The 13809-nt window shown below is 34.1% G+C and overlaps 1 protein-coding gene across 14 annotated transcripts in view; it reads left to right on the top strand.

Annotated features, from left to right (window-relative positions):
* The window catches only part of DOCK9 (dedicator of cytokinesis 9), a 341819-nt gene that overhangs the window by 208176 nt on the left and 119834 nt on the right, over positions 1–13809 (top strand). For all 14 annotated transcript variants that reach the window (XM_051984046.1, XM_051984058.1, XM_051984056.1 and 11 more), the window contains exons 10-15: positions 4319–4393; positions 4498–4638; positions 5164–5367; positions 6525–6647; positions 11714–11796; positions 12724–12846. In XM_051984046.1, coding sequence (XP_051840006.1) covers positions 4319–4393; positions 4498–4638; positions 5164–5367; positions 6525–6647; positions 11714–11796; positions 12724–12846 — 749 coding nt within the window. The remainder of the gene's footprint in view (positions 1–4318; positions 4394–4497; positions 4639–5163; positions 5368–6524; positions 6648–11713; positions 11797–12723; positions 12847–13809) is intronic.

The raw sequence follows: 13809 nt of genomic DNA, 5'->3' as shown, positions 1-13809 counted from the left end.
CAACTTAGGCCTTAACTTTTCTTATTCTCCCATCTTTCTTCTGATGTTTACTTTTTGAAATGGTGACCCATGCCTATATACCTTCAATTTCTCTGAACTCAGTACCCATTTAATCCCTGGTAATTAAACTTTTTTACCTCATTGTGAAATTGCTCTTTCACTGATCCCCAGTGACTTCCTACTTACCAAATGGAATCCCATTCTATGGGATTTGACACTTTCCTTCTAAATTCTCTTTCTTCTCTTGGCTTCTAGAATACTTTACTCAGTCTTCTCATACTTTCCCTACCTGTTCCTTTTCTGTCTCCTTTTCCTCATCCCTATAATATTCACATTTGCCTATTTTTTATTCTCAGCATTCTTCTTTCCCCATACTTCCACTCTCCTCTCCCTACTATTCTTCCCTCTTCTCCCCTAACCTCTGTTTTCTATTTTTTGTCTTGATATTCTTATTCACATCCATGGTTCCAATTATCTGCATAGATGACTCATGTTTATCTTCAACCCTGACCTCTGTGCCAAGCATCTAACCAGTATCTCCATATGCTTACATTATATATCAAAGTTGACATCTCCCAAACTAAATTTACCTGTCCCTTTAATACCTTTTATTTTTTTAATTCAGCTATTTTTTCAGTTCTCTAGTTCAGATACCACCCAGACTCCCATGTTTGAAACCTCATTATTTTCTTTGATTTCTTACTTTAGCTCTTAGATCTAATCACTTACCACATCCTGTTGATTCTCCCTCCCTTTTCTCCCATTCCTTTTCATTCCTTCTGGTTCCACCCTAGTATAGGCCCTTATTAGCATCTGGAATTTTGCAATAACTTCCCAACCAGCCTCTCCACCTTCTTTCTACACTTCTCTCCTTCCCATCCCACCTATTTCTTTCATATTATTATCAGGTAAATCTTCCTCATTCCTAGTCTTTTCAAAATAGGACTTCCTTCTGAGATCCTTATTACTTATGCAATAGTTTGAATTCTTTAACCTACCTTTCAAGACCCTACAGTCCAGTACACTTTTCTCTTCCATTCATTGCCTAAGACAACTAGTCAACACCCAAACACATTCCTTGTTTTCTCATCTTTGAGATTGTTCTCTCTCCTTCTCTAAGTTTCTCTGAGCCCTTTTTGAAATCTTGAATGTTCTTGAAAGCCTCACTTACTTTATGAAGCTTTATCTCTGATATCACTGGTTAATACTTGTCTTTCCATGTTCTGTTCATCATTTAGGAATCATAGTCTCATAAACTTAGAATATAAAGGTACCATTAGATCGACCCTCTCAGAGAGTTTAAGTGACTCGCTGCCTGTAAGTTTCTCAGCTGAGATTCAAATCAACATCTTCCTGAGTCCAGGTCTACATCTCTATCCATTATACTAGATTATCTCTTAATACTCTTCTCACATAATACTTTTTTCTACCTCCACAATGCACTTATTACTATGTATATATCTCTCTGTGTGTGCCTTAATTTTCATGAAAGCTTCATAAGGGCAGGGAATCCTTATATCATCCCTAGTGCTAGCGTGGTACTCCTTAATAAGTGTTTGTTGAATTTGATTTGTCCCTAATTATTAAGACTTAGAATATATATAATAATAATACCCATATCCCTATACCCCCATAAAGGTTAGAAACTTCTGAGTCTTCCACATATCTACCCTTGAGTATATTTACAATGGTCAGATTTGAAGTGAAATCAATGTGTAATAAAGAATGAGTATCATCCATCTTCAAAGTTGGTTTAATAAAAAAGGCATTAGCATCATTAATGCAATACCTTTGTCTGGTCCTTGCTTTGGATACTATAACATAGCTTCATGAAAGAAACTTTGAATACTCAATAACCTATTTTAATCTCACTTTTCCTTTTCTATAAATTTAGAGCGCTGTGCTTGACAAACTCTAAGGTCCCTTCATAACCTTGTGATCACTTAGTCTTTCTGAGATTGTTTCCTGTGTAAAATGAGGATCATGATATTTGTTCTATTTCTGTCAGAGGATTAGATGGAAGTACTTTGTCACTAGAAAGCATATGAAGTATCAGCTATAATTATCATGTTATTCTGGAAACTATAATATCTTTGGGATAGTGGAATAGGTCATCTTCACCTTGTAATAACCATTGTTGACGACTTTTATCAGGAAAATGGTAAGGAGGATTAGTAGGAAAGAAGTGAAAAATTTGAAAAATTTCAGTTTTCCCTGTTTTTGAGGGAACATAACATTCTGTAAACAGCTCTTATTCCTTTTTGTTTTTTATTCTTCCCCCCCTTTTATTTTCCTGTTTTCCTTTCCATTCTTTTTTGCCCTGAGTGTTTGATGGAAGAAGGGATGCTGTGGTCTCAGAGTTACTTATAAGAAATATATTGCTTTTCTTCTTTTTCTCCCTTCTCCCAACGGTATTGTAGAATATCTAGAGAAAGAGTACATGTTATTTTTGCCCTAAGACATGTCTGATTGTACATTTTGGGATACCAGTCCTTTGGCAGCATTGAATTTTAGTTTATGGCAGTATCCAAGACCACCTCTCTGATTTTCCAGATCTGTTCCTTGAGCTTAACATAACAACAATCCTTTGTGCTCTGCATGAATTTTGTTGCAACTAAATCACAGAACTGATGGTCTCTGAACTCAGGCACACACTAACAGCCCCAGAAATGAAGTCCTGCTGTGAATGGATTTTTTGTCACTAAACAAACTTGTCTCCTATTGCTGCACTATTGTTGCTATTCCACACTATTTGATTCTTTTTCTAGCCATGATTATATAAATTAAGGTTTAGTTCACTGCCTTGTGTCTCCTACTAGAGGAGGCCCCAGCACTTGTCTAATTTCTCTTCCCCAACAGAATAAAGAAATATTTTTTGCTTTTAACCTATGTAAGCTCTTTTTTTTTGTGTGTGTGTGTGTTAACAGAGTCAGTTAAACCAATCCCATCATTTAGCAATTTAAGAAACCGAGACCTTGAGAAATTAAGTAAATTAAGCCAAGATCTAATAGATTACTTTTAATGTTTTAAATTAAATAAACATTTATTATAGGACTTTTATTTATTAGACCATTATACTAAGTACCATACTATATGGCTGGCTCATATATATTTCAGATCTACTTTTTAAAAAATAACTTTTTAATTTTCAAAATAAACATCTTCAACATTCATCCTTGCAAAACCTTGTGTTCCAAATTTTTCTCCCACCCCCACTCCCCTAGATAGCAAGTAATACAATATATGTTAAACATATACAGTTCTTCTATATACATTTCCGTATTTATTATGCTGCACAAGAAAAAATCAGATCAGAAAAAAAAAATAAGGAAAAAAAAAAAAGCAAGCAAACAACAAAAAAAGGTGAAAATTCTATTTTATGTTCTATATTCAGTCTTCACAATCCTCTCTCTGGATGCAGATGGCTCTCTCAGATCTACTTTATAGTGCACATGCCCAGTGAGAAAAAGGGTGTTCTCAGTTAACACTTTCCAAAACCTAGCAGAAGATGTGCTTTGTTTGCCATATGGCATTTGAACATTCATTCATTAAATGTTAAGTTCTTAAAATGTGTAAAACCTTTCTTTCCTTTAACTAATTTGCATTTATTTTCTGTGTATTCATATATGTACATACTGTTTCTCTCGAATAGTACATATTGTGTCCCTTGAATAGTAATATTATTTCCCCCTTGAATGAAGATAATTTTATTCTTGTCTTTGTCCTCTGGCATCTTTTGATTGATTACTTGATGCTATTCCTTTTCTTAATAATTCATTTCCTCCTTATTTAAGCTGTCTAAGGAAATATCACCCATCTTTCAAGTCCTACCTTCTCTCCAAAACTTTCTCTTGCCAATTCCAACCACATCCAACTCATCCTTAACTGAATTTCTATTGTACACATTGTTAAACACTTTATTGTTTTCCCCTACTATATTGTAAGTTTCTTTAGGGCAGTGACAATGGTTTTACATTATCTTTGTTCTTCCATCTATATTTATCAATATGTTAGACATATCAAATATGATAATAAGGGTGTAAGCTGGAGTAAGCTTACACTGATGCATGAGAACTGAGTGTTAAATTTTCAGTGTGACTATGGGATTTGGTAAACACTACAAATCAGGGCCTGAGTTATCATTTCATTGATTGTTTGAGAGCTGATTATTAAATTATTAGCACTATAGCACAAGTAAAAGATAAAGAAACATTTACTGTTAACTCTTTTAAGGTTTTAGATTAGGAAAGTTGGCAACACATTTGTATGATTCTATGACAAAATAAATGCTACCCATTTCCCTTCTTGTTTATTACAGAGTACCCGAGAAGCAGAGATCAAATTAAAGAATGAAAGCAGAGTTAAACTCTTTGTCTTGGATCCAGATGCCCAGGTGAGAAGTGTGCTTTTGTTTGACATCTTCCACAAACAAGCAGAGAAATTAGGATATGCATTTTTAAATGAAAGTGTTTACCATTGCCTCTTTTTCTTTTTAAGAAGCTTGACTTTATGGGACTTGAACCAGAAGTAAAGCCATTTGAAGAGAAGTTTGGGAAAAGAATTCTTGTTAAATGCAATGATTTGTCTTTTAATCTGCAATGCTGTGTTGCTGAAAACGAGGAAGGACCCACAACAAATGTAATTGCTTTTAAAAATATATTTTTATATTTTCTTTTTTGTGTATATGGCGTCAAAAGCATTCAGATTCTTTTAACACAACAAGCAGTTTTCAAGGCAGTCCAGCCTGGGAAATGGAGATTCCTCAGGGAGGTTAGGAATGCTTGGAACAACCATGGGCACACACCTCTAAGGTCAAGATGAATGTGAATGATAAGATGTGTTGGTTTTATGTGGATGCCTTTGATGTTTTAAGTTTAAGTCTTTATCAGAGCCACGATTTATTTTCTGTGGACTCATATAAATAGACTAAGAATAAAGACAAACAGTACTATAAATTTGGTTCCTGTTGCACCTATTGAAATTAAACATTTTTCTCTCACAGAGCAATCCTGTTTTATAATATAAATAGCTAAGTAATAATACACATGCTCAGTTTTAGTTGCTTACAGACAGTATTTCTTCATCAATCAGTGCTGCCTTTTTACAAATTAGGTAATAACGATGGTAATCAATGTTTTTTCCTTCCTTCCCCTCCACCCCCAGGTAGAGCCTTTCTTTGTGACCCTCTCACTGTTTGACATAAAACATAATAGAAAGATTTCTGCTGATTTTCATGTGGATTTGAACCACTTCTCTGTGAGGCAAATGCTACCTGGACCACCTCAGCACCTGGTAAATGGCAGTGGAGATAGTTTACAGAGGATTCAAAGTTTCTTTCATGAAGCCATGTTGCAGTATCCAAAGCAGGTATGAGACAAAGATATTGCACTAATAATATTAATGCCCATCTTATTAGAGCAATTTTAGAAATGGATGATACTCATTTTTTGTTATATATGATTTTACTTCAAATTTGGCCACTATAAATATGTCAAAAATTTCACAGCGAACAACTTAGAATAGTGGTGTTTAAAAATGGGAATAAAATTTAAATTTCCAATACTGAATTGTAACATTCTTCATCATGGATTTAAAGATAATATTTTTGACCACTGGTAGAGGAGAAATAAATTGGCTTGAGGGAAAGAAAGAAGAAAGAGGTCTTTCTCATTACTTCTTCCTAAGGTTAGAGATTTCTTTTCCCTTTTTCTCCTTCCAAACTTAGAAGTGTTTTCTTTAATCTTTCCATTTGTTACCCAGTTTGACATACTGATAATTATTTTAAAACTTTTAAAATTTATTTTATTTTTAATTTATGGAATAAAACAACCATTTCTATAACACAGTATAATAAAAATGATTTCACATGAAACTATAAATCTCTTCTGTATGGCTTGCTACTTCTTTTAAGTATATAATATAGTTGTCATATAAATGTCTTTTTTTTTCTTTTTCTTATTTCTCTGCCCACCCCCTACCCTAGAGCTAGCTACTATTAGACACAAATATGTGTGTGTCTGTATATGTAAAATTATTCTGTATATTTATTTATCAGTTCTTTCTTTGGATGCAGATAGTATCTTCCTTCATATGTCCTTTGTAGATAATTTGGATATTTATACTAATCAAAATAACTTTGTGCCCAATCTTAAAGCAATATTGCCATTACTATATACAACATTCTTTTGGTTCTGCTCATTTAAAAAAAAAATTTAATAGCTTTTTATTTACAAGTTATATGCATGGGTAATTTTATAGCATTGATAATTGCCAAACCTTTCATTGGTTCTGCTCATTTTCATTATTTCATGCCAATCTATCCATGTTTTTCTAAAATCATCTAAAATCATTTCTTAAAGCAAGTGTTATTCCATCACGATCATATACTACAGCTTATTCAATCATTCATCCATCCATCAGTAATTGGAATGTATCTATGTGTTCCATGCTTTAGAAACTTGTGTATATATGATTTGTGGAATGTTACAAGTTACATTTATTGAAAAAAAATGTTGTTTCTACAGGGAATATTCTCAGTCACATGTCCCCATCCTGATATATTTCTTGTGGCTAGAATTGAAAAAGTTCTCCAGGGAAGCATCACACATTGTGCTGAACCATATATGAAAAGTTCAGACTCGTCTAAGGTAGGATATATCTTATTCTTTGTGATAAGAAAAAGAATGAAGAAAAGCTGAAGTTTTTACTTATTTTAAGTTTGCAACATTAATGCCCAGTAAGATCCAAATATGAGCCATTGTTTGCATTCTTGTTCAATCCAATATGTATTTATTGTGCCATGCACTTTGCTAGATACTGGAAATACCAAAACAAAAGGAAATGCTGAAAATGAGGAAGGACCCTTATGGGGTTACTCTTATGGCATATATATTTTACTTAAGTGTTCTCTGGCATATAATATTTCCAGTTTTATGGTTCAGGTTCTTAATAAAAGAAGTGAGGAGGAGAGGGAAGAAGGGAGGGAGGAAAAGAGAACCTTAAAAATAAATAGCATAGTCCTATTCTAAGAGGCATTTGTAAAGATAAAACTATATCAATCAAAAGATCCAGATTTTAAAAAAGTTTTATTCACTTCTACATAGGTTGTTATTCTACTGTTTCATTCTGGTTTGAGACTTTTGAATTTCATCTTAGGAATCTCTTAAATTCAGTTATTTTGGAAGACCGTGTATTTAATATGCAAATTTTGGCAAGCAGCTATGATTTTTTCTTATCTAAATTAAGCAGGTATCAAATAGCAATACAATAAACAATGTGGTATAATCAGACTATTGACTTGGAGTCAGGAAACATATTCACAGGAAACATATTCAAATCCCACCTTTGGAATTTAGTAGCTTTGTGACAGTGATCGAGTTACTTAGTGTCTCTGCCTTAGTGTTCTCATCTGTAATGTGGGATTGAATAGTACTTGCCCTACTTATCCCCTAACTTGTAAGAGAAAGTATTTATCGGTTTTAACAGATGTGAGTTATCATTATTAATAAAAGAAAATGGGTATTTGGAGCATCCTGAGAAATGTTGTTTCTAGCTCTTTTGGCTATCAATCAATTAATAAAAATTCATTTAAGCAATGCTATGTGCCAGACACTACTCTAAGGACTAAGTATATAAAGAGAGAAGGTGATACCTGCTATCAATGAACTTACAATCTAATGGTGAGACAACATGCAAACAAATATATACAGTGCAAGAAATAATTAACAGAGGGAAAGCACTGGAATAGGAAAGGCTTCCATAGAAAGTGAAATTTTAGTTGGGACTTACAGGAAGCCGGGGAGGTCAGTAGTTGGAATAGAAGAGGGAGAACATTTCAGATATGGGAGACAGAGAAAATGCTTTGATCAGAAAGAGATGCGAGTTTTTTATTTATGGGACTAATGAGTAAGAAGACTGGAAAGGTAGGAGGAACTAGGTTATGAAGGGCTTTGAATGCCAAACAGAGTATTTTGTATTTGCTTTTGGAGGTAATAGAAATCTACTGGAGTTTATTGAGCAGTATGACATTTCTTTTTTTAAAAATCACTTTATTATTGAATAGAGAATGTATTGGAATGTTGAGAGATTTGAGGCAGGCAGATTCATCATAAGCTAATTATAGTAATGAAAGATTGAGATGATGAGAGCCTGCCCCAAAAACCTTTAGAATCCCTGATTTGCAAATACATTATATTTTGAGAATTTAGTAGTTCACTTTATTTCAACCAATATACATTTTCCTATGGAAATAATATTATTAATGGCCTTAACCCACAAAACCCTATTTAACCCAGAGTGCTGTTGAAATGGGATAAATGTGCAATGAAAAAAAAAAACATACCTGACTAGTAGTTGAATGAAAGAAGAGAAAAAAAACAGAAAAAAAGCACTTTTGTTGATGATATTTTAGTGAAATGTATATTGAATCTAAGAGAAGGTGATCCAGTGAATAGAAAATTTGATGGAGGTTCTAAAACTTTCAAGTATTTGAAGCAACTTTAGAGATGGATGACATTGATATTTTGTTGTTTGATTTTATTTCATATCCTACCATTGTATTTTTCCTTGATACAGCTATGTCAGCATCTTTACTCTGAGATGTATCTGTCAATGATTAGCTTATCACTTTCGAGAGCGAGAGCAAGAGAGAGAGAGAGAGAGAGAGAGAGAGAGAGAGAGAGAGAGAGAGAGAGAGAGAGAGAGAGAGAGAGAAAGAGATTGATTTTACTAATCCAAGTAATCAGGAGAGGCTGAGATGGTGGAGAGACATTGAACAATGAACCAAATGCAGTGAGACAGAACCTAGGAATCTCATAAATGGGAAGGGACATCAGGGCTCCCTAATTCAAGTCAAACTTTTACAGCAGTTTCCTGTACAACACACCTGTCAAGACACCATCCATCCTTTGCTTAAAAACCTCAAATGAAATCTCACCATTCAGCAAAGGAGAAAAAACACTGACTGGAGTCATGGGACCAGTATTTATTCACATTTCATCCCTGATATTTATTACTTTGTAACCTTCAGCCACTACCACAGTGCCTAGTATATAGTATTTGCTTAATAAATGCTTCTTGATTTGACTTAACCTTTTGGGACTCAGTTTCCTTGCCTGTAAAATGAAGGGGTTAGATTTAAATGGCCTCATTTTATTACTAGACTTATGATTCTGTGATCTTACAGAGCAGCTCTTTCCTCTTCCTTCTTTTTTCCCCCTTTTTATTTTTTTTTTAACATTTTAATAGTTAGGCATGTTTAAGCTTGAGGTACATAAAAATTTCCTATTTATATCTTACACTCATTGTACTAGTTTTCCAAACTCTATGGCAGTCTCTCTGATACTTGCAGACAGATATCATGTCCCTCTTTTTCCAGTCTAAACATTCCTATATTCTTTTAAAAAAAATTTATTAAAGCTTTTTAATTTTCAAAACATACGCATGGATAATTTTTCAACTTTAATCCTTGCAAAATCTTGTGTTCCAATTACCCCTTTTCCCCCACTCTCTTCTCCAAATGGCAAGTAATCCACTATGTAAACATTCCCATATTCTTCAAATCTTCTTATGTATCACATAAAATCAAGGCCCTCCATAATTCTGACTGCCCTCCCCAATATCCTCCAAAGTATTAGTATACCAGTTATGCCATGGATCTGTGATTCTATCATTGTCTTTCCTGAAGTGGGGCACACAAACTGGACATCACACTCCATGTGTAGTCTAATGGGGAAAAAATGCAATAAGACTCTGACCTCCTTATTCCTAGTTGCTATAATTTTCTTAATATGATCTAAGATGCTAGCTGTCTGTGAAATAAAATATTTATGTACATCTTGGAAATAGATTTGTGATTTGAGAGAAAACCAAGTTGTGAATAATATAAGACAGAGCCTCAGGAGAAATATTACAGAAATATAAAGGGAAAGAAAGTTGAGGGATTTTCCATTTTAGTCTTTAGAGCTACTGACTTAAAATAGCTTCATGGCAGACTGGAGAAAAGCAGGGTGGGTTAAACAGTAGCCTGGTAGTGGGTACAAGGAAGAAACAGACTGTACCTAGTTGCTGAAAAGTAAGAGGTAACTTGCATAAACATCTCATACTTAGGAAATTCCTATAGACATCATAGAATCTTAGAAATGACTATCCTAAAATCCTCATTTCTGCAGCCTAGAAAGGTTGTGATTTGCTTTAGGTTCCAAGAGCTAGATTTCTTGATTGCCAGATTCATGTACTTTCTGTCCCCAAATCCTGGATGTTTTAATAGCTTAATAGAGTTTTATGATCTCCTGGTTTACCAGACTACAATAATGTTAGTATTGTTGTGATTTGATTTGGATGAGACAACTGTAAAATGTGACCAGAACATTGTGTAAGAGCATCAGGCCATAAAGAATTGGGGGAAAACCTCACTCAAATTTGAGGTATTAAATAGGAAGCTCTTTGATGCTTGCGGTCACCCACCCTGATACTATTTCCTCAGGCGTGGTATTTCCAACAGCAAAACTTTGGGGCTGATTAAAGTATAGTAAAAATTAATTCCTGGAGGGACTTTGAAAAAAACATGAAACCTTAGAATGATATGTTTCTTGCATAATATATATGTACACACACATATATATATATATACATATCTGTATGTATATATAGGTATGTGTATATCTACATCTATATATCTATATCTCTCTCTCTTTTTTAATATGTAAAGAGCACTAGCCCTGGTGTCAAGAGGATCTGAGTTCAAATGTGGTCTTGGATCCTTGACATTTACTAGCTGTGTGAGCCTGGACAAGTCATTTAATTCCAGTTGTCTCAGGGAAAAAAAATGTTTAGAAAAATAAGTGTAATACATTTTTACTATATTTAACATATATTGAATTATTTGCCATTTAGGGGAAGGAGTAGAGAAAGGAGAGGAAAAATTGGACACAAAGTTTTGCAGGGACCAATGTTGAAAAATTATCCATGTATATGTTTTGAAAATAAAAAGCTTTAATAAAAAAAAATAAAGATGATGAAGCCAAAAGAAAAAAAGAAAAAGAGAAGTATAGACAGCTCTCTGTACTACAGCTAATTAGAGATTTAATAAATGCTCTTTGACTTTTAAAAAAATGTTTTGTATACAGTCCCTCATCTAGGCAAAAGAAATTAAGCTACTCTATAGATCATTAATTCTACTTCTGTAAGTCCAAGCTAGTTTCCTATTTCCTTCATGAGAACAGTTTCAAATATATGATTTTTATAGTATTTTAGGACTGGAAATGAACTTAGAGATCATCTAGTTCAAGTGCTTCATTTAACAAATGCCCAGACATTTAAAAAAAATCAACAAAGCAATAAGTCAAGCCTTTATTTGTACTGTGTGCTGCTTTTTGAGGTGTAAATGACCACTTGGAAAATTTAACAAGTCAGCTCTTGCAAGCTGGTTTGAGCTAGCTCTAATATATTCCTGCATTTTTCCCATCTAATACCTTTGGAAAAAACTTATAACTGCGGAGTGTATAAATCTTTCCACATTCTGCCAGTTATAAAGGAACAAATTTCTTTTTAAGTTTGAAATGCTATTTCTAGAGTTTGGAAGATAAATCTTTGCTATGTGCTGCTGCCTTTGCAATGCTCCTTTGCCATGCAATTCCTTCCCTGTGTGTCTGTGACACTGCCAGTATTCTGTTACTAATTTCTTACCTCCTAATTTTATTTTGATCTCCTGCAGGTTGCCCAAAAGGTGCTGAAAAATGCTAAGCAGGCATGCCAAAGACTGGGACAATATAGGATGCCATTTGCTTGGGCAGCAAGGTAAGGTTAATGTCTATAAAACATTTCATTGGCCAAGTTTTAATTGTCTTTAATAATATTGTCCTTTCCTCTTGATGCACTTCTCTAGGATGCTTGTATTTGAATCAAAATGTTTTCTTATTCTACTGTTCAAAGTTGAAACTTTGTTGCAACAGAAAAGACATGGGATTTGGAGTGAGGAGATCCGGGTTCTGATTTTGCAGTGGCTAGAATGTGTCAATTATAGCTGTGTAACTTTGGGAAAGTCACTTAGCTCTGTTTACCTCAGTTTCCTCTTCTGTCAAATGAGCTAGAGAAGTAAATAACAAACTACTCTAGTATCTTCTCCAAGAAAACCCCAGGTGGAGTCATGAAGATGCAACATGATTGAAACAACTGACCAATAACAACTTATTATTTAATCCTCCTAGTCTCAGTTTCAGAGGTGAGGCTAGATGGCCCCCAGAGTTTCCTCCTATATTAAATCTGTGATCCTTTAAATTTTAGGATAGGACTATATTTCTAACTTGGCATTGAGACTGTCTTGCAAACGTCTATGTATGGACCATTTTTTTCTAACAGAAGAACTTGTATTGTGATGACTGAAAGAGTGAAGGAAACTTGGATTTTAGCAGGAAAGCCAGAGAACTGGGAATCAGCTACGGAAGGGCTTCAGTTAATCCCCATTGTGGTCATCCGTACAATAAGGAGTTGGCTGCACATTGTTTTATAAACACAAACCATTTACTGTCACCCTGGAGTTTCCTCTGTAAATGAAGCTACTCTTGGACCTTCTATATCAATCTACCACATCTCCACATAATTAAATTCTTCTTGGTTACAAGTTAGAATAATAATGGTTGTTCAGTTAGAAACGCGTATTCAATTGCTATATTTGTTTTGGCTTGCACATAACCTATTTTAGAGCTTGCTGCTTTGATTTTTCAGAACATTGTTTAAAGATTCATCTGGAAACCTTGACAAAAATGCTAGATTTTCTGCACTCTACAGACAAGACAGCAATAAGCTATCAAATGAAGACATGCTTAAGTTACTAGCAGACTTCCGGAAGTGAGTTCAAACTCTTTTAATAATTTTTAGTAAACTTAGAGGGGAAAAAATCAATCATTAATGGTTGAACTTGGTATCATCAGAGGTATTAGCACAAAAGCAGTAGAAAAGGATTGCTTCTTGTCTCCATCTTTCTTTACAATTTTGATACTAATTTCTATCTTAATACAACCAAATTCATATACGATTATCCTACCCAGAGAGGAAATGTAAGGCATAATAATAAAACTAGCTAATTATCTATGAAATTTGTTCTTTCTTCTACCCTATTTCCCTCTTTTTTTCTCCTATCTCTTATTTTCATTTTCCCTCCCTCTTTCTTACATAGGTAGGTGGGCCAGATCCCGGGGACCTTGAATATCAATCAAAACTCACACAGTGAGCTATAAAGAGACACTGAAAATTATTGACCAGAGGAATATCATGATCATATCTATTCATAAAGAAAATTATGGCAGTGTTCTATAAAACTGATTAAAGATAATAGCAAATGGAGAAGGGAAGACCTCTTAGGGAACTTTTATAATAAGCTAAAAATAGTACAGACATAGATTTACCTCTCCTTTAAGATGCACAAAGTGCTTTTCTCACAACAATCCTGTAAGAGAATTGGATAGATATAAATCAATCAATAAGCATTAGAGATACAAAGAAAAAAAAAAAAGAATGTCTTCTCTACTCAAAGAGTTTACATTCTAACTATGTAGACATGATTTATATACATATATATGCATCTATACAGGGAGAAAGAGAGAGGGAGAGGAAGAGATGGAGGCAGGGAGGGAAAGAGGGGGATGGGAGGATGTAGGCAGAGAATTAGAGTTTTGCCTTAAAAATGACAGGGGAGCAACTAGGTGGTAGAGACCAAGGCTTCTTAAACTTTTTCCACTTGTGATCTCTTTTCACCTGAGAAATTTTTATATGACCTTAGTTTAGGTATATAAAATAGGTATACAAATCAAA

The sequence above is a fragment of the Antechinus flavipes genome, chromosome 3 (assembly GCF_016432865.1).
Source record: "Antechinus flavipes isolate AdamAnt ecotype Samford, QLD, Australia chromosome 3, AdamAnt_v2, whole genome shotgun sequence".
Classification (NCBI taxonomy): Eukaryota; Metazoa; Chordata; class Mammalia; order Dasyuromorphia; family Dasyuridae; genus Antechinus; species Antechinus flavipes.
This window is presented reverse-complemented; position numbering and strand designations above follow the sequence as displayed.